This window comes from Pseudorasbora parva, chromosome 10 (assembly GCF_024679245.1).
Source record: "Pseudorasbora parva isolate DD20220531a chromosome 10, ASM2467924v1, whole genome shotgun sequence".
NCBI classification, from domain to species: Eukaryota; Metazoa; Chordata; class Actinopteri; order Cypriniformes; family Gobionidae; genus Pseudorasbora; species Pseudorasbora parva.
In genome coordinates, this window is record NC_090181.1 from 13,385,224 (window position 1) to 13,404,141 (window position 18,918).

The window sequence follows — 18,918 nt, forward strand, 5'->3', positions numbered from 1 at the left end:
ATCCAAACAGTGAAACCACACCTAAATAACTGTAAATGATATAATATCTACAATCTTATTAAAGTAATGCTTGTGTCTGACTGTACAACTTAACCTTAATAAACAAATCATACCATAACATCATTAATGTAGCCTACATTATGTCTTAATAGGCAGCATATGAAATCTAACGTTATCAATCAAAAAATCGAGGTGATAAAAAATTGAGGTTATTTGGACCTGCCTCCGCCATCGTTTCAAATGGATTCTGCCCATATAGACAAGAACCGGGTCCCCTTTTCTGACTCTGATTGGCCGTGATTCACGGCCCGTGAACCTGAAACAAACCAATCAAACAAACCAACGACAGCAGCGACCCAATTAGGGGCAGAATAGGACATGTCTTCACACAATGCGGGTTGACCTATGTAAAATACGGGACAAATCGCGTCCCGTATTGCTTTGATACGGGACGCTTCATTTTTCCTGAAAATACGGGACGGTTCCGTATTTCACGGGACCGGTGGCAACCCTACATGCAATACATCAAAAGAACAGAACTTCTGCTTTTAAGCCAACAAATGTAGCTTCATGAGTGCCCTTTTTTATCAACACTGGGTAAGTTCAATAAAAAATCTAAATAAATAAAAGTTTGAACAAAAAGCCAAGAAAATTGCATTTTTGTCAAGGACTATTTCCAGATTCAGAACGATGATCAAAATATACATAGAGAAGATCGAGTCCATCAACACCCCCAAACCTTGCAGTCCTATACCTCGTCTTGGGTTGACATTTCATTCGGTAACATTAGGCAGTTTTTATTTATATGCTGTTTAATGTTGATGATCGCGTTATTTTACATACATCTGCTTACATATATCTCTTGTTCCTGTTTCTTCTGCATGCATAATATGATTCATATTCAGATGCATAATAGCGGCCCCTATCCTACAGTGAAAAAACACGGAAAGTCAAAGATTTCCATCAAGGGCGGGAAGCGTTGTCTCATAAATTACGGAAATGTTTGTCAATGACGGGGAAAGAGTTAACATGTACGCCCATTTTCTATCAACGTTACCAAATAGCCACCATATGAACTGTCTTGCATTCATGTTGGAGCTATTCATTTCCCAACACAAAGACATCAAAACTCATATCAGAACATTTCCAAAGCATAAGTGTCTTAATCTTCTGTCAGTCAAAATAAAACTGAATCATTGAAATAGAGAACTGTAAATGCAATAGAAAATATACTATTACTACTACTACTAATAATAATAATAAAATACTTAGCACACTACCTCAGATTAACTGCAAATTGAGAGTATCAGCTAACTGCATATATGTTAAGTTACATATTCAGCAGTATACAAGTCAATTGCACAGAAAACAACAACAGCTGAATGGCAAATCTCTGACCAATTTGATTCTTATTTATCCATACAAGCAGCAGAAGTATATACAGCCTGCGTCCATCAAAGTGGCCGGCTGATTGCTTTGTAAGCGATCTCCCACAAATATTAACGATCAGGTGAGCTCAGCTTTAATTAGACGCTGACAGAGTAATATGGCGGTCTGTGAATCAACCTCTGTTTTTTTTTATTTTTACAAACAAGCACATTAAGGGTTATAATTTGCTGATTGTGGAAGATTATGCGGCATAAAAATGTCAATGTATTCATTTAGGTAGACTATAATGAAACACACATCCTGTAATAAGCATACGCAGGCCTGTTGGCAGGATTAAATGTGTAGAATCTGTAAGCTGTACAGATGAACTCTTGATTAATGGAGAGAGACAATCTATTCTATTGGCCTGGCGGACAAAAAGAAGTGCTGACACATAGAGGTGCAGGTCACTCTTTTCATCTGAGGCTGGCTGGACTTTGACCAGGAATACACAGAGTTTTGGATGCCTACCAGAAGGATATATGAAAGAAAGTATGAGGGACACAGGGTTCAGAATTACACCCAATTCATTCACATACTTACAGTATATGAATGCAACCTGAATCTTGAAAATAGAAAAAAACTGCCATATGGAGCAATAATACCACTCAAACGTTTAGAGCAAGGTTGTTGAAAGAAGTCTCTTATGCTCCCCAAGGCTGCATTTGCTTGATCAAAAAAAAATGTTTTAATCCTAAAATAAAATAAATTCTGAAAAATCTAAATTTTCAGCAGCCATCACTCCAGTCTTCACTCTTCAGTGTCACATGATCCTCCAGAAATCATTCTAATATCCTGATTTGGTGCTCAAGAAGCATTTCGTATCTTTATCAATGTTGAAAACAATTACTGCTTTTCTTGATTCTTTAATAGAAATTTTAAAGAAAAACATTCTTTTAAATAGATTTTTAAAAATATAATATAAATGTTTTTTTTCAGTCACTTTTGCTCAATTTAATGCATCCTTGCTGAATAAAAATAATCATTTATATATAAATAATTAAAAATTATATATATATATATATATATATATATATATATATATATATATATATATATATATATATATATATATATATATATATATATATATATATATATATATATATATATATATATATATATATATATATATATATATATATATATATATATATATATATATATATAGTTTGGACACATTACTATTTGTAATGTTTTTGAAGGAAGTTTCTTCTGCTCATCAAGCCTGCATTTATTTGATCAAAAATGCTGGGAAAAAAAACTATTGTGATATATTATTACAATTTAAATAATTGGTTTTCAATTTATTATACTTTAAATGATCATTTATTTCTGTGATGCAAAGCTGAATTTTCAGTATCATTCTTCCGTCTTCAGTGTCACATGATCTTTCAGAAATCATTCTAATATGATGATTAATTTTCAAAGTTGGAAACAGTTCTGCTGCTTAATATTTTTTCATAACCTGTGATACTTTTTTTTTTATAATACTTTGATGAATAAAAAGTAAAAAAAAGAAGAAGAAAAAAGAAGCAAATATTTAAAAAAAATAGAAATCTTTTGTAACAACAATATACACTACTGGTAAGTAATTTGGGGTCAGTCTTAGTTTTTTTCTTTTTTTGAAATAAATCAATAATTTTATTCAGCAAGGATGTGTTAAATTGATAAAAATGTATAGTAATATAAATTATTTTGATAATAATAAATTATATGTTGTAATATGTGGTTATATGTTTTTATTTTAAATAAATGCAGTTCTTTTAAACCTTTTATTCATCAAATATATTAGGCAGCAGAACTGTTTCCAACACTCATAATAAATCATCATATTAGAATGATTTCTGAAAGATCATGTGACACTGAAGACTGGAATTTTGGATCCTGAAAATTCAGCTTTGCATCACAGAAATAAATGATCATTTAAAGTACAATAAATTGAAAACCAAATATTTTAAATTGTAATAATATATCACAATATTACATGTTTTTCTGTATTTTTGATCAAATTAAATGCAGACTTGATGAGCAGAAGAAACTTCTTTCAAAAACATTACAAATAGTAATGTGTCCAAACTTTCGGCCTGTACTGTGTATATATCATATGGCCTTTTGCCACTTCAATTAAGAGATTTGGAAATGGATTTGAACACTTGCGAAAGCACCACAGCTCATGCTAGGCCCCAATAAAGATATAAATGCAGTGCATAGACACTAAGAACGCATGTTTAGTATGTACAGAACAATTTCAAAGTAACCGCTTCATGAGCTTGACAGATTCACATAGAGAACGTGTGTTTGCACCTCACCCTCTCATTACAACAAACGTTTATCCTCTAACCAGCATAAGGGAAGCTCCGGCAGAGATCAGGTTTGTGAGCAGTGGGAGATTCCTTTTGAACGTGCCATTACGCTTTTTAACAAACCTGTCCGCTCTCATCTTGTGAAAAACGAGAGGAGAAGAGTGCGTGATGAGTGCAGGTGTCCTCACAAAGCTTTTTCCAGCCCGTGATAGCACCCGGCAGTCAACATGAGCAAAATGGAGGCCGACAACAATTCATTTAAGCCCATTACTGCGTAGGCAGGCCGTGCTAAGGTTCGCTGAACTTTCAGCATTTTTGTTGGTAAACAAACAAAAGGAAAACAGTAAAAGTCAATATAAGGAGCAGAGGCAGCACGCAGGGAGGCATTGCATTTACTCTGAGGAACTGAAGGAGGGCGTGAAGGTGTGAGGGGGAGCAGTTAAGTTTGATTTACCTGGCCCGGTGAAGAGGACTGTGTAGGTCAGGTTGCCGTTGGGCTTAGCTGGGGCCTCCCACTTGGCTCGCGCTGAATGTGGCGTCTCACTGAAGACATGCAGGGTCACGTGACCAACGGGAGGCATCTCTAAAGTCCTGCTTTCCACCTAGTAACAGAAACAGAGAAAGTGACTGCATAAAACTAGAGCTAAGAATTTAGTTTTACTTAAGCCAGCATGAAATGTAAACATACTCTAATTTACTTTAAATTCAGTGGAGCATGTAAAAAAAAAAAAAATTCAATCGAAATGTAAAAAATAGCTTTTTATAAAAACAGAATAATTTTGCTTTTCTACTGGCATTAAAATTGCAAAATAGGCAAAACAAAACTAAATAATATAAATTTTATTCTGCAGGAATACAGTCAATTGATCGAAAGACACAGCAAAGACTTTTACACATTGGAAAAAAATCTCAAATCAAAAATTGTAAAAAACAAAAAAAAAAAAAAACAATTGTATCAGGGTTGATCACAAAATGGGATAAACAACATATATTAAAATAGAAAACAGGTATTTTAAACTTTATTAGTATTTTACAATATTACTGTTTTTACGATTTTGATTAAATAAATATAGCCTTAGTTAGGCCAAAAAAGACCCCAAAACTCCCAAACTTTTAAACTGTAGTGTAGGTTGAAATGTCAACTCACATTGCCGGAAACTAAAATTCTGTATTAAACTCGCTCTAAAGAAGTGGTATTATTTTAATGGGAAAAAAAACAGGAATTAACAATATATAAATAATAATTCACAGCCTGCCATCTGTCCACTAAATGATCGGATATATCTTAGCCTGACACCATAGCCACTCAACCTCTCGCTGCTTGTTCCAACTTTTGCTGTGTCTGCAGAACTGGCCATTTGACTAAATATTGCACACATATTGGAAAAATGCCCAAATATAGCCCATCAAAGCAGTAACCAGCCCAGAGTGGCATTTATACCAAATGTCAAGCGTGAGCAGAAGGTGCTTTATTGAACAGAGTGAATCGATCACCTTTATGATGTTGAGCTGCCATCTGACACGCAGAGGAGGCATTAACATAATGTAAATGTGGTGGACTCTCACCAGGGGCCCCAGAGCGCAGCCCTGAGCCGTGCAGGCCTGCACACGGAAGCTGTGGAGGCTCCATGGGGACAGATCACCGACCTCAAAGCCCATCAGGGACGAATTCTGCACCAGCGTGCCATCCATCCAAAGACCATAGCTGCTAATCACACCTGTGTGGAGGAAATTAATACGCGTTTAGCATATGTGCAATAGCATACATGGGAATACAGGTTGTGCTCGACATGTAAACCTCTCATATGATCTCAAAAATGCGATGGATGTCCTAACAGTGCGACTACAGTCAAGAATTCAAGAACATATCGTCTTTAAGGAATGATCTAAACGTCAGCCAGAATAAAGTAAAATATGAAAAACTTGTGGCATTAACTGTACTCCTGCTAAGAAGGCTGAGATTGCCCTTCCATCACGAAGGTTTATTCCAAGACACATTTTTATACCCAAACACTGTTTGCTCCACTGATTTCCTCACATGCCCTGATGTAAACTGGCCATTTTGTTTAAAGCCCTCTGTTAAAGCCGACCATTAGGGAAAGAGTGCTGTAAAACATGTAAACACAGCCGTATTCTGCTCCTGCTCTCTTTATGGCTGCTCACAGGACACACCCCTCAAGATGGACCGGTCAGTTAAAAAGAGGACAAACTCAGCTTGGCCCGATGCACAAAGAAACAGATATAAACAAATACACTGGGCTTTGACTGACCCTAAAAATGAAAAAACATTAAATAAATTACATTTGCAAAGTAGGTCTTGAGATGGATTATATATTAAATAATGAAACCTAATGAGCTATGTATTTTCTATAATCATTGTAAAAAGAGATTACATCCATTCTTTTTTAGATTGTGTATTTAATTCAACACATATTACAACACATAATAATGAGAAACTGGAAGAAACCAGGAGAGCCTTCTTTCCAGGAATGGAGCACTGAGTTGGCAAAGGTGGCATCATATGAAAAATGTCTTTCAACGTTAATGACAGGGTGAAAAAATTATTATGGTGAAACGGGGGAAATAGGTGCAATATATTGCTACTAGTTGAGAACTTGTGATCCATGTGTTTTCATACTATTTTTTTGTCTTATCTTGTTCAGCTGTTTTCATTATGTATCATCACTAAAGGACATAGATTATGAGGTCAAGTGTAATGTTGACTTGATGATGACTACAATATATCAGTGATGTATAAAAATCAATAAAAATACTAATTATAAAATAATTAAGCACAGATTAATTTGTTAAATTGTGTTTTGAATCGTGCAAATTATGTAATTAAACTGTTTTTATATTTTTTTGTATTTAATGCTTATTTATATTTAGACAAGACTATGTTTTTCCCCAAATTTTCATTCACCAAATATACCATGATTAAAAAAATTATAATTTAACTACAATATAATTTATAGTGTTTAATCAATTGTGCCCTGCTTAATCGTGTCTCATTGATGCTGTAATAACAAATAAATGTATTTATTTGGACTCCTAATTTGACCCAATAACAGTTTATATCTGCACATTAGAGGTGGAATTAATCTTTTTTTTAAACAAAATAGCTGTAAACTATTTTCATATTGGAGTATATCATATATACAACATATTAAGGTCAGTTATTTTAACTGACTTTAACCACCCATCATTTAATTTTTCTTTTTTTTTAATAAATCAATCAATAGATCAAAATTAAATAAAATACCAATAATAAACAATGTCCCTTTTGCAAATCAAAAAATATTGTTAACTAAATGGCTCCTACATGTGGATTTGTTTAATGAATAAAAATAGTAAATCCTTTAATACTTTCTGTACCATGTAGACTAATGTTTTTCTTTACATAAAGATTGCAATAGATTTTCATTTTATGGTAATCAACATTGAAATGCATAAAGAATTAAATTCTAGATGAATTGTAATCTACATCTGCCCTCAAGGGCCGAAGCGTGGTCCCCTAGCCGGTGCTCAGGCTGAGTGAATGAACATGCTGCTGCGCCCCTGACAGCCGCTGCTAAAGCTGCAGTTCACAGCATCAGTCAAAAGGGAGCACTTTTCATCCACTTAAAACGCAGCACCCTCCTTTCCCTCTGTCTCGCTCTCTCTCTCGCTCTCTCACACGCTCCCAGTCGCACCGCCACACAAAGTGGTGCTCTTTTCCTGTCCCCTTCTCTATGTGCTAACCCATCATTAAACATGAAGCACCCTTAACTAAACGGCCATTTGGAATATGAATTCACCTTTGCCAGGCGCTAGTTTTAACCCCACTCACCATTGGGCTTGCGAGGGGGGGTCCAGGACACATTGAGGGAATGTGGGGAGAGTGACAGAATGTTGGGGGCAGGTACTTCCTCTGGTGAACTCTCCTCAGTGTGGGCCATGCTGGGGTCACTGAGGGTGCATCCACCACCCGTGCACGCCTGCGGGTCAAAAGGCTAACTTTAAGTGGCATCAACAGTCATACATAAAACAAACACCAAACTGCACAAAAAGTTCTCTGTAATTTTTTTGCCTACTTACATAAAGAATTAGAAGACTGTAGTACTCTCAGCTCCATTTTATAATATTTTATCCGGGCAATTTTGAGATAAATAATTTCAGCATAAAAAAATGTGGAAAAAGTCAGCAGATTCCACCCAGGGCTAATTAGCAAATACTACATGAATACATCATCCAAATTTATTTTTATATTGTCTAATAATTTACATGAGTATTAAATGTATTTAAATAAAAAAGGTAACAAAATGATAATGAAAAACTGATCTGTTCTGATCCAGTAAGAACGTTTAATTTCTGTATGGTGACGGTAACGCATTTTATCATGTTCAAATTTAAAACTCCAAAAACAAAAATCAGCATACAACATCTGATAAAACATTTAGCATAAACAACAAAAAAATACTTTTCAAAATACCAAATGATTTTTATATATTTAATGTAAGAATGTAATGTTCTTAAAATAAATACATAAAAGAAAAACTTTAAAACTCATAATGAAAATCTTTGACAGGCATAATATGTTGTAAAGTTAATATTTTTTTGCACAATATTGAAAAAGACTTTTGAAATGAACTTAAAGTCAAAATGATGTGAGCATGTTGTGACATTTTTTACTCATATAGGTGTGCGTATGTGTGTGGTGAAACAGGTGAGCAGGGACGCACTGCTATCTGAAACAGGTAGTTGGATCCAGGGATGAGGTTCCGCACTGTATAATCCTCAAAAAGCTCAGAGCTGTTATAGATGACGGCCGGCTCCTCTCCTAAGGCAGACTGGTACAGTGTGTAGAATTCCAGCAGGCCGTTCACCTCCATTGGAGCAGCCCACCTAAAGAACACCAGAGACAAAACACAGTCTGGTATTCTGTCACATGACCCCTGTACTTCCCCTGTGAGAGCTGCATGTCCGCCCAGCAGCAGCGGCGGCAGGTAAACCAGTGGACCACCCAGAACCCGGACAGAGTCTAATAAGTCTGATCATGATAACTCTGTCCGAGGACGTGTGGACAGAAATAGGAAAGCCTGGTGGGTGAGCGTTTCACTCTGTAACTTGACTTTCTCATTGCTAAATTTAGAACAGAGGACACTGCTATCTACTGAGGGATCTGAAAGACAGAAGCGAAATGAAAAACTCAAAGAGGAAGGGAGTGGCCATTTAAGTTCTTCACCTTTGTGTGTATTTTGTTGTTCATTAAATACATTTTAGCTATTTTATAGCTTTTTACTTTTAATGCAGAAGTTACATATGCATTGTCCGGTTTGATGATTTTTCAGGTAAAAGGGTTGACAGATTTACTGATTGGCCTTTACCAGTCCCGTGCTCAAGGTTGTGTAAATACAATTCTTTAGTTTTTTCTGCAAAAACCTTCTTTCCAAATAACAGTGGTTCACTATTTTTTTTAAAAATCAAGGGTTGAAATTATAAGACGGTTGTCTATTGATGCACAGTGATAAAAAAAAAAGACCTTGAGGAGTTAATTTCTGGAACAGTTGATTACGATTTCATAGTTAGAAATGATGGCAATATGGGTAAACTGAACTGAAATAATTTTTTTTTTTAACTTTCACTCTTTTTTGTGAAATATTAACCAATAGCAAAAGCCTGCATTAACTGTTTATTGTTGGCACCCTTTATGTAAAATGACACGTTTGTCTGAATCCTCAGATGAAGAGTTCAATGACTAGAGGAGACAATGTCCCTGTTGAAGGTAATGGTGTCAAGACTGAGACATGATATACCATCTATGTTGTTTTAAGAGGGAAATAGGACAGTAACCTCCTGTGTGATGAGAGGAATCATCAAGCGTCTAAGTACAATGAGTTTGACCTGATGTTTCTCCGACCCTCTTTGTTTCCTTAATTTAGTACAACGCTCATAAGGGCCTCCTGGTCTACAAGGAGCAAACACACCCGCAGGTGACCTTATTCATTATTGTGATTAATTTACTTTAGGCATAAATTAAATTGCATTTTAAATGGCAAGCGACAACGGTCATTAAGACGTTTTCATAACATAATTGATATGCGGCTATATTATTAATAATATGGCAGTTTAATCAATTGTAATATTTTAACAAAGTAAAAAAAAGAGCACATTTTTGAGCAAATTGTTGGTATAATCCAAAATAACCAAAAAAAGCTAAAGTGGTGTCTGTGTAAATCGTTTTTAATAATACTAATATTTTACTCAACACTTCTATGCCTTTTATTTATTTACGTTTTTTTTACATGTTTGTGCTATATACAATTTTTTGCCATTCAGGTAGTAAGGCAATACAAATAGTTTAAAAGATACTGCACTATGACTTGTTTTGGTTCTCTCGGAACATAAACATTTGCAAATGTAAAAAAAAAAAAAATCCACTCTAAAGGTGGTGAGGAGTTAATGTCGTATTGAGAGCGTTTCCCCCTCCTATTCTCATTTATTCAAGGTGCCGTATACTTTCACGCGGCGTGTTTCTGCTGATATTCGGTTTGTGCATATCCTGCAGTCCGGGGTCTCGCAACCTTTCTCACAGGCAAATCGCAACACAACAAAAGAGTATTGAACACATATGATCCTTCACCCTCTCCTATTACGATTCTGCTAACAAGGCAATACCTTTCAAAGGCACTGTATCCACAATTAGACCCTGAGAGAAAAAAGGAAAGAGGGAGAGAGATATCATCTGTAATGTCAAATTACAATGCTGCCTTTCTCCCCTCAACCTCTCTCTCTCTCTCTCTCTCTCTCTCTCTCTCTCTCTCTCTCTCTCTCTCTCTCTCTCTCTCTCTCTCTCTCTCTCTCTCTCTCTCTCTCTCTCTCTCTCTCTCTCTCATCATTGCAGCTTCCAGTCCTATTCAAATTGAAATATCCAATGGAAATAAAGCAATAACCATTTCCCCCTCTTGGCAGATGAAGACAATAAATAAGGTGAGTTTCCCTCTGAGGCGCTGCCGCCAGGATAGAGCAGATACATAATGAAGTTATGAAAATCGGTGATGAGACAAATTGGGTCATATACATCTTTTTAATAAATGGCTTACAGAGATCACAAGCTCTCCACTTCCATTAATACAGAGGTAGAAGGAGAATAAAAAGCAAGGGCTTGTATTTTTTTCTTTCTTCAATGTCTGAAATGAGCATAATCGAATGAAGGCTGTTGAGGTAGGCTGGTAGACTGCTACACTGCCGAATATAAGAGAGAGGGAATGTTGTGGCCAAGGGGTCAAGGTTTTGCTAGTTGGCTCAGCCCCTTGTCAACCCCTGCTGGTGGATGCTGTAACTACACCATGCAAACATCTTTCTACATTGACAACCACTTAAAGAATCAATGTATTTTTAATAAGTCTGTTATACAGATTTATTTTTTTTCTAATTTAAAGCTACATTGTGTAACTTTTTTAGTTTATTCTTAGCAAAAAACACTTTCAAAAATATATGTGCTCATTAATGTATATTTTACTTCTTTCAAGTTCGAATGCCGGTCGCCATGTTGCCCCTCCATCTTGAAAGTACATTAGCCAAAGAGGGACATACCCGTAAATTCAAGCTTCGCTTTTTTCGCGTTTTAACACTCGATGGCAGTCATGAACGAGGTCCAACTGGAAGCCATGTTAATCTTGGACTAAATCGGCCACCGTAGGAGTTAAAACAAAATCGGAATGGAAAGGAACAGAAACTAATATTCACTGGATTGTCATATACCTTTACACCGCTAGATGGGGGAAAATATCACACAGTGTAGCTTTAATATATGTTTAAAATATTATTGTGATGGCAAACTATTTAGCAGCCAACCAGTGCAAAATAATTCCACAGAAATAATTCTAATATGCTGATTTGGTGATCAATGTTGAAAACTGTTGTGCTGCTGAATATTTTTAGTAGAAGCCATGATTATTTTTTTCAGAATTCTATAATGATTAGAAAGTTCAAAAGAACAGCATTTATATTAAATAGATTTAAAAAAAAAACAGATAATTAGATTATTACATTATATTAGGAACCGGCCAGGCGTGAACAAGTGTTTTTTGCTAGTTTCAGCCTGACGCAATTATCATTTTCCCATCCAAAGCCACATTTTTTAAATAGAAAATGCACTCATGGCCATATGCTCGCCCATGGGCGTGCTGATCTGAGAATTTTTTTTTTGTGCGTTGCTATTTTGCGCCACTGACCAACAAAAACCTGGTCCAAAGTCAATAGTGCAGTTCTTTTTGTGCTAGTTAAAGGGCAAGTTAGTAATATTAGTCAATAGGGGGGTGCACAACACGTGTACACTCTGCTTGTAACACAAAGGGATGTGCAGCAGCACACAAACATACATATATTTAAAAATATTATTCCTCTCTAGAAAAGTATTCAGTCTTTCCGTCTTCAGTCTTTTACTATCAATTTTGTAATTCAGTGGATCCTTGCTGAACAAAAGTATTAATTTTATCTAATAATTTATTTTGAAGGCTCAGATTCTTTATAAAGGCACAACATCACGGCTCAAGGTAATTGCGAGTGAAGGGTTTGGGACTATCGGCATGTCAATCACAATAGTCATGGCAATATTGACCTGTGCCTCTAGATGAATTAGTCATTTTTAATGCTCAGTAGATTGGGCAAAACATCCTGAGCACCATTAAGAAAAGACGGCAGATTTCAAATCACATGCTTCCGGGGAGCCAATCGAACAAATGCCATTGAGATGAATGTGAATGCAAACAGAAAGCTCTCTCTCCAAGTATTACAGGCCTCCTCAAGCAGCCCGTTGGAGGTTGGGTGGTCTGAGTAATTTAATCTGAGCTTTCTGATGGCAGTGACTTGGTGGTGGGTTTTACCACAGTCTACTGTAGGTGACAGCTCAAATATATATTCTCCTCGTGGCCTTCTCCTTCTCGCTCTCTCCCCACCTGTGATCATTCAGTAAAGTGATGACATTTTCTTTCTGATGGGAAATGCGCTGGAGCGCTTCTGTCATCTCTCTTGGCCTAAAATAAAGTATACGTAAGTTCAGTTTCCCCATTACCCCTTAACTCCCGTATAGTTCTCTCCTTCTATTCTCTCCTCGTCCCCTCACGCTGTTGTGTGGCATGGTGCCCTCTCCAGATAGTTCTTAAGTGATGGAGACAGGGCAGCTGAAGATGAACCTCTAAAGGCTTTCACATAGATTGCTATAGGCCTGGGGTGCAGGCTGCTGGGAAGAATCTTGTGTAGACTCCCCGCCTCCCCTCTGAGTCAAGCGGCGGGGGTCAAACACTGGAGAAATTTGTGCATGCTAAACAGGCTGGAAGAAGGTCGGACTGTGCGTTTTCATGCAGTCCAATGAGATGGTCCATTGTGGGTGCAGGAGTTGAGCATTAGCTCCTAAATCAAGGCCTGCTCCACTGCTCCGTTCCCCTGGTCGCTCAACTGCAGCCAGAGGACACGCAAAGACAATAAGGACAAACAGCCAATGGCATGACTGGCGGAAGGGGCGTACTTTATGATTATATGGAAAACACTCAGTTGATTAATGCACCCATGCAGTGGATAGGGACAGCTTCTCAAATTTGACATACGGGTTGGTCAGATAAATCGCTCTAGTGTGAGATTTTTGTGGTGGCCACTTTTTTTTTTAAACAGGGTTATATTGTATCTTCAGAGGGTTACGGTTTGACATGTGGAGCTTAGTTTTAGTATAATGGTGAGGGATAACAAGGCCTGAGATGTGTTTCGTCCTCTTACAGAGAGCAAATGTCCGTCACCTCATTAGCGTATCTCTCTGATAAAACATTGTCATCTAAAAGGTGAGAACGACCACCTTCACTCCATGCCTCGTTAGTGTGCATGTGTGCGTGCCGTCCAAGGACGGGACCTAGTGAGGGTGGAACTTTTCTTTTCTTTTCTTTTTTTTTATTTATAAAAAACTGCACAAAATATAAATAAATAAAAGATTCATAGTCTTGGAAAACAGTCTATGTCATAACATTAAAAGTATTATCCTAAAAGGAAACAATTTCACTCAAAATATTATTTTTTATTACTCACTGTATGTGGATACTGCGGGCATCCAGTACGGTCAGGATGGGTGGCTCTACATGTTTGGGGGGCAGCTGTCCTGTGAACAGGGTAACATGGGAACTGTTGGTGCATCCTGCCTCAGTACAGGCACTCAACAGCAACTTATTAGGAGTGAACACACCAACATCTGGATAGAGAGAGAAAAAAAAACATCATTATCACTTACGAAAACACTATGAAACACAGTGGAGAAAAAAAAGGAAGAAATGGATAAATACATATTTTTAAAAAATAAAAATCAACTGGCTAAGAATACAATTAAAAAAAATAATAATGTGATGCTTATTCCACAGAAAAGTTTAAATCTGCCTTCATTTTGGTTTAATGTGGTGTTAGAATTCAGCTGTTTGGTATGGGTAAACTTGTACTCCAGGGATTACATTTTTTTTTTTTTTAACCTTGTTTTAAGATAGTAGTTTTTATTTAAAGTAGTTAGTAGTATTTATTTAAAGTGTTCACAAGACAACTAAATGTATTTAAATAAACTAAGCAAAAATGAACTCAACAGTCAGTGATTGCCATGCATATTTGTACAGAAAGGACATTGTGATAACTTATTTTGTGTCTCACAGGGAAACAAGGGAAACAAAAAAAATAAAAAATAAAAATTAATTGACGAATTTGCAAATAAGCATTGATCTATAAAATATTTACAGCTATGGAAAAAATTAAGAGACCACTTAACATTGATTTCTCAATATATATATATTGAGAAATCAATGTTAATATGTATATATATATATATATATATATATTTTATTTTTTTATGTAACTGGGAGATTTTGCAACTATTGTTTTTTTGTTGTTGTTTTTTTTACCTCAAAGTATCATGCAAGTTAATTATTAAGCATAGGGTTAGTTCTGTCAGGTCTTGTCAGTCAAGCTTGCATCAGCTCACTCTCAGTTGATACACGCCTACCAATAAAAATACAACGCCTATCACATCATCCATATATAAGGTCCTTCAGTATTATCAGCAGCTAATCACGTTGCTCTAGAGCTAATTATCCACATCTATCCCATGATCCTTCTCTCGTATAGTCAGAATTTGGTCTTCTGATTCCCTTCTGAATCAGAATAATTTCTAAAATTATGTGTATATTCAATTATTGAACATTAATGATATCTGCAATACATTCATGTTGGTTTTGTTCTGTTTACCCTGGGGTGGTTATTGCTGCTGTCACTGCTCTTATCTAGGCTGCATGGATGCGCAGAGTTCTTGCCTAGTACAGAACCATACCACCAATCCAAGCTGTATACTAATTGTCAATCATCTTTGACGATAGAAGTCTTGACAGAAATAAAAGATAAACCTACTTTATTGGAAAATGCAAAAAGAATACACTTGGTTCAAAGATCAGAGGAAGGATGTGCCCTCCTCTAAATGGACATGGTGTTTCAACAAAGCCCAATAAAACTAAAATGACCTGAAATTGTACATGGAAAGTGTGGTTGCATTATCTTTAGTTGGCATCTGTATTCCAGCTCTGACACTAACCTACAGAGAGCCACCACTTCAGGTAATTCTAATATGACCTGAAAGCTGTGATCTAATCTGTCATACTGCAGTATTTTTACATGTTCGTCTTCTTTATGTTGTTGTGATGATCAGCGAGCTCCTGGCTCTCCGTTCCTCACACACAGCAGCCCTCGCTTCCACATGGCTGGAATCATTTGTTAATCAATTGTAGTGGGAAACCAGAGTCACAAACACTGGTGGAGAGCGGTGCGTTTCAAAGGCTTCTCTTGACGGGAAGGAGGATCTCTCCTTGAAGCACCTGACAGCAGTTTACTGTCAAGGAAGGAGGAATAAAAAAGGTGAGATATTCCAAAATCACAGCGGGGGCAGCTTGGAAGCTGAGCTAAGATATCCTGAAAGAAATTGGAATCCCCGGGTTTGCGCGTGGCGGGGTGAAGGGGAGGGGATGGCAGCCGCAGCAATGCAGTGCTCCATAGCTTCTTATCACATCAGACCTCTGCCTTTACAACGACCCACAATAAATATGGGATACCCTGCCGAGCAGACAGAAAATAACATCCTGCCGCACAACGTGTCTTATGAGAAATGCCCTTAAAGCCTTCAGTACATTTTCTGCTTTGGCTTGGGGGTGTAATACATATGTAGTCAGGCATATCTTTAGCCATTCAGGAGAGAAGCTCAGGCTGATCAAAAGGAAGGAGATGTAAACGGAGACCCCAGTGTGGTGCCTCTGAAGGTTTTATGGCTCTTTACACAAACTCAACATGATTTGTGCTTAGGTATTTCTCTTTGAGCATGGACTGAGGAAATTGACTTCAGCGTGACCTTTGTTTTTGTGGGCTTGCATGGGACCAGCAGAAACGAGGTGAGGTTGAGTGAAAAGAGAGCTCAACACCGATTAGGTGCTGCAATAAAATGATATTCGGATACATGGATACCCCAATGATTACCCTCAGACAAGCTGTAATTTTCAATCTGGATGTGGAATAAGACCCCGCTCTCACTGATTTGTTGGTATACCATTACAAGAACGCAATTGATTTTTTCTTGAAAAACAAGCTGATTATCATTTTGAAGCCATGAAACATTTGGTTTCGATCACTCTCCCTAATTAAGATGTATAAATTCTTGAATCTATACCAGAACTTTAGTAATATGCTCTGGCCAAACACGTTCTCTTGATTATTTGCACTTACATGAGGGTGTCAAATTCCTTATCGCATATAAACTAACTTTATAATTATGGCGAGGTAGTGGATCGAGAGATGTGGGAGGAGCGAGCTTGCCACAATAATAAATACATTATTATATACACAATATTTTGTGTCATCTTTTGTATTATAATCATCTTATTAAATTGAAATATCATTTTCTATAAAAATAAAAAATAGGTCACTTCATATAAATATTTATATTTTAAACAAACGCTTTTAATCTTTTTTAAATGTATGAATCTTTGTTAATATTAACTTCAACATTTACTAATACGTTATTCAAATCAAAAGTTGTATTTGTTAGCATTAGTTAATGCAGTGTGAACTAACATGAACAAACAATGAACAGTTGTCTTTTTATTAACTAACATTAACAAAGATGAATAAATACTGTAAAAAAATGTATTGCTCATGGTGAGTTCAAGATAGTTAATACATTAACTAATGTTAACAAATGAGACCTTGTTGTAAAGTGTTATCAAAATATATACACTTATGTTGGTCACAAGGTTTGTTCTTGTGCTTTAGAACTGCTTTCAGTCCAGTAGCGGAAGTCTATACGTCTGTGTGTGTGTGCAGGGAGGAGGGGGCTGACATTTTGAATGATTCATCTTAGAGAGAATATACCTGTCCTGAGTGTAAATTGGCCTTTTGGGGGCTCCATATCATTTAGGCATGCTTTTCACCCCGGGTCAAGCGGCGGCTGGAGCATTGGAGCCTTTTAATAAAACATCTCACAATGTGCGTGCATTACCGCCAAGAGCAGGGGCTTCCGCTACTCGCAAAAAGAGCACACAGGGGAGAGGGAAAAAAAGAAAACAAACAACAAACAATGGCTGGCTGTTGGCCCTGTCTCCACTGGCAAGATGAAATACAGCAATACAAGTGACGCTCTTCAGAGCCGAGCATCTGCTTCACCTATTCACTGCAGGATGTGATTCAATCAAGAGGAACATGGACAGCCATTCCTCTAGTTCATATCTGGCCTATGCGACCACCATCCGGTCTAAATTTTAAACTTTTATTAAAATCAAAAAGTTTTATTTACTGAACTGCATCTTCTGAAGCAAACGGCCTGTTTTGTTCTAAAGGTCAGAAAGAGTGTGAATGGTGACGTACAACTACTGTAAATCACGATTGTATATGTTTTTGGTTCAAGATGCCTCGAATAACATTATAAACCACAAGGGGTAAAAATAAAATAAAATAATTAAAAAGTAAATAATACATTTGAAAGGATTCACTCTGTGCAATTCGGCATTAAAACAGCATATTAGATGGTCTCATCAATAAGGTGTATATATATATATATATAACTGTAAGATTAAGTCGCAATTACCTTTTTTAAAAAAATTTATTTATTATTTATAAACAAGCTTCCATAATTGAGCTCTTTCTCATGCGCGAATAACCTGAAAACACCAAATAAACAAGTAAGCTGCATTTTATCAATCTCCATTTGAGATGTTTTGCTTAAAAGTGTCATTTGGTCGGTCTATGTTCTGTCAGGACGGTCAGGACTCACGAGCCGCTTTACTGAACTGCTGTGAGCTGCTGAAATAAGCCAATCAGAGCAGAGCTCAACATTAATATTCATGACCCTTCCAAATAAGGCAAAAACAGAGCATTACATCCTAGGGACAGTTTATAGGGTTGTAAATGGACCTGTAAAACTGTATCTGGACTATTTTTTTCCTTAAATAAGCCCCATACCCTCTATGTAGATATTAGAGAACAATTTAACATATTGTTTCAAATCATTCTAGGGCACCTTTAAAATGAGGGAACAAATGAGTAAATCATGCTGTAATGAACCAAGAACATTCCTTTTGTGAATGAGTAAATGTCACCAAGCCAAACAGTGTGTATGTGACTCTGATTGGACACTTTCCATTCAAGCAATGGGTACCAAGAAGCAAAGTCTTGCTTACCTGTGATATTGAAGCTGGTTCTGTTGCCTTGGTACACAACAGTATTGTCTTTGTAGAGGATGTATTGGGTGATGATGCCGTTGGGTTTGAATGGAGGGTTCCAGTGGACAGACAGAGAGTTGGGGTTGGAGATTGCAGCAGGTGGAGAAACCTCTAGAGGAGCTATTAAAAAAAGGCATTGATAAATTTATCAAACAGTTAGTTACTTATTTAATTAGAGTGAACAATTAAAGTGAACAAAAAACTTTATCATGCAATTTAGAAACTTAGAGGTGAATAAAAGGTCTAAAGGTCTTAAATCAAACTAAAAATATGACAATATTTGAATAAAACATTATTTATATTTTAATAATAAACTATTATTATTAATTCTGCTACATGGCTGTTGAATGTTTGACTCTGATTAGTTGACGAACGTCCTAAGGTGTACAATTTTATTCTTCAGGAAACACACAGCTAAAGTAGTT

At 36.5% G+C, this 18,918-nt stretch overlaps 1 protein-coding gene across 1 annotated transcript in view; it reads right to left on the reverse strand.

Moving 5' to 3' along the window:
• ush2a (Usher syndrome 2A (autosomal recessive, mild)) overlaps positions 1–18,918 on the reverse strand; it is a 274,001-nt gene that overhangs the window by 140,914 nt on the left and 114,169 nt on the right. The window contains exons 32-37 of the mRNA XM_067455206.1: positions 18,452–18,613; positions 13,791–13,950; positions 8,456–8,618; positions 7,564–7,711; positions 5,301–5,452; positions 4,189–4,336 (exon numbers count right to left, since the gene is read on the reverse strand). Coding sequence (XP_067311307.1) covers positions 4,189–4,336; positions 5,301–5,452; positions 7,564–7,711; positions 8,456–8,618; positions 13,791–13,950; positions 18,452–18,613 — 933 coding nt within the window. The remainder of the gene's footprint in view (positions 1–4,188; positions 4,337–5,300; positions 5,453–7,563; positions 7,712–8,455; positions 8,619–13,790; positions 13,951–18,451; positions 18,614–18,918) is intronic.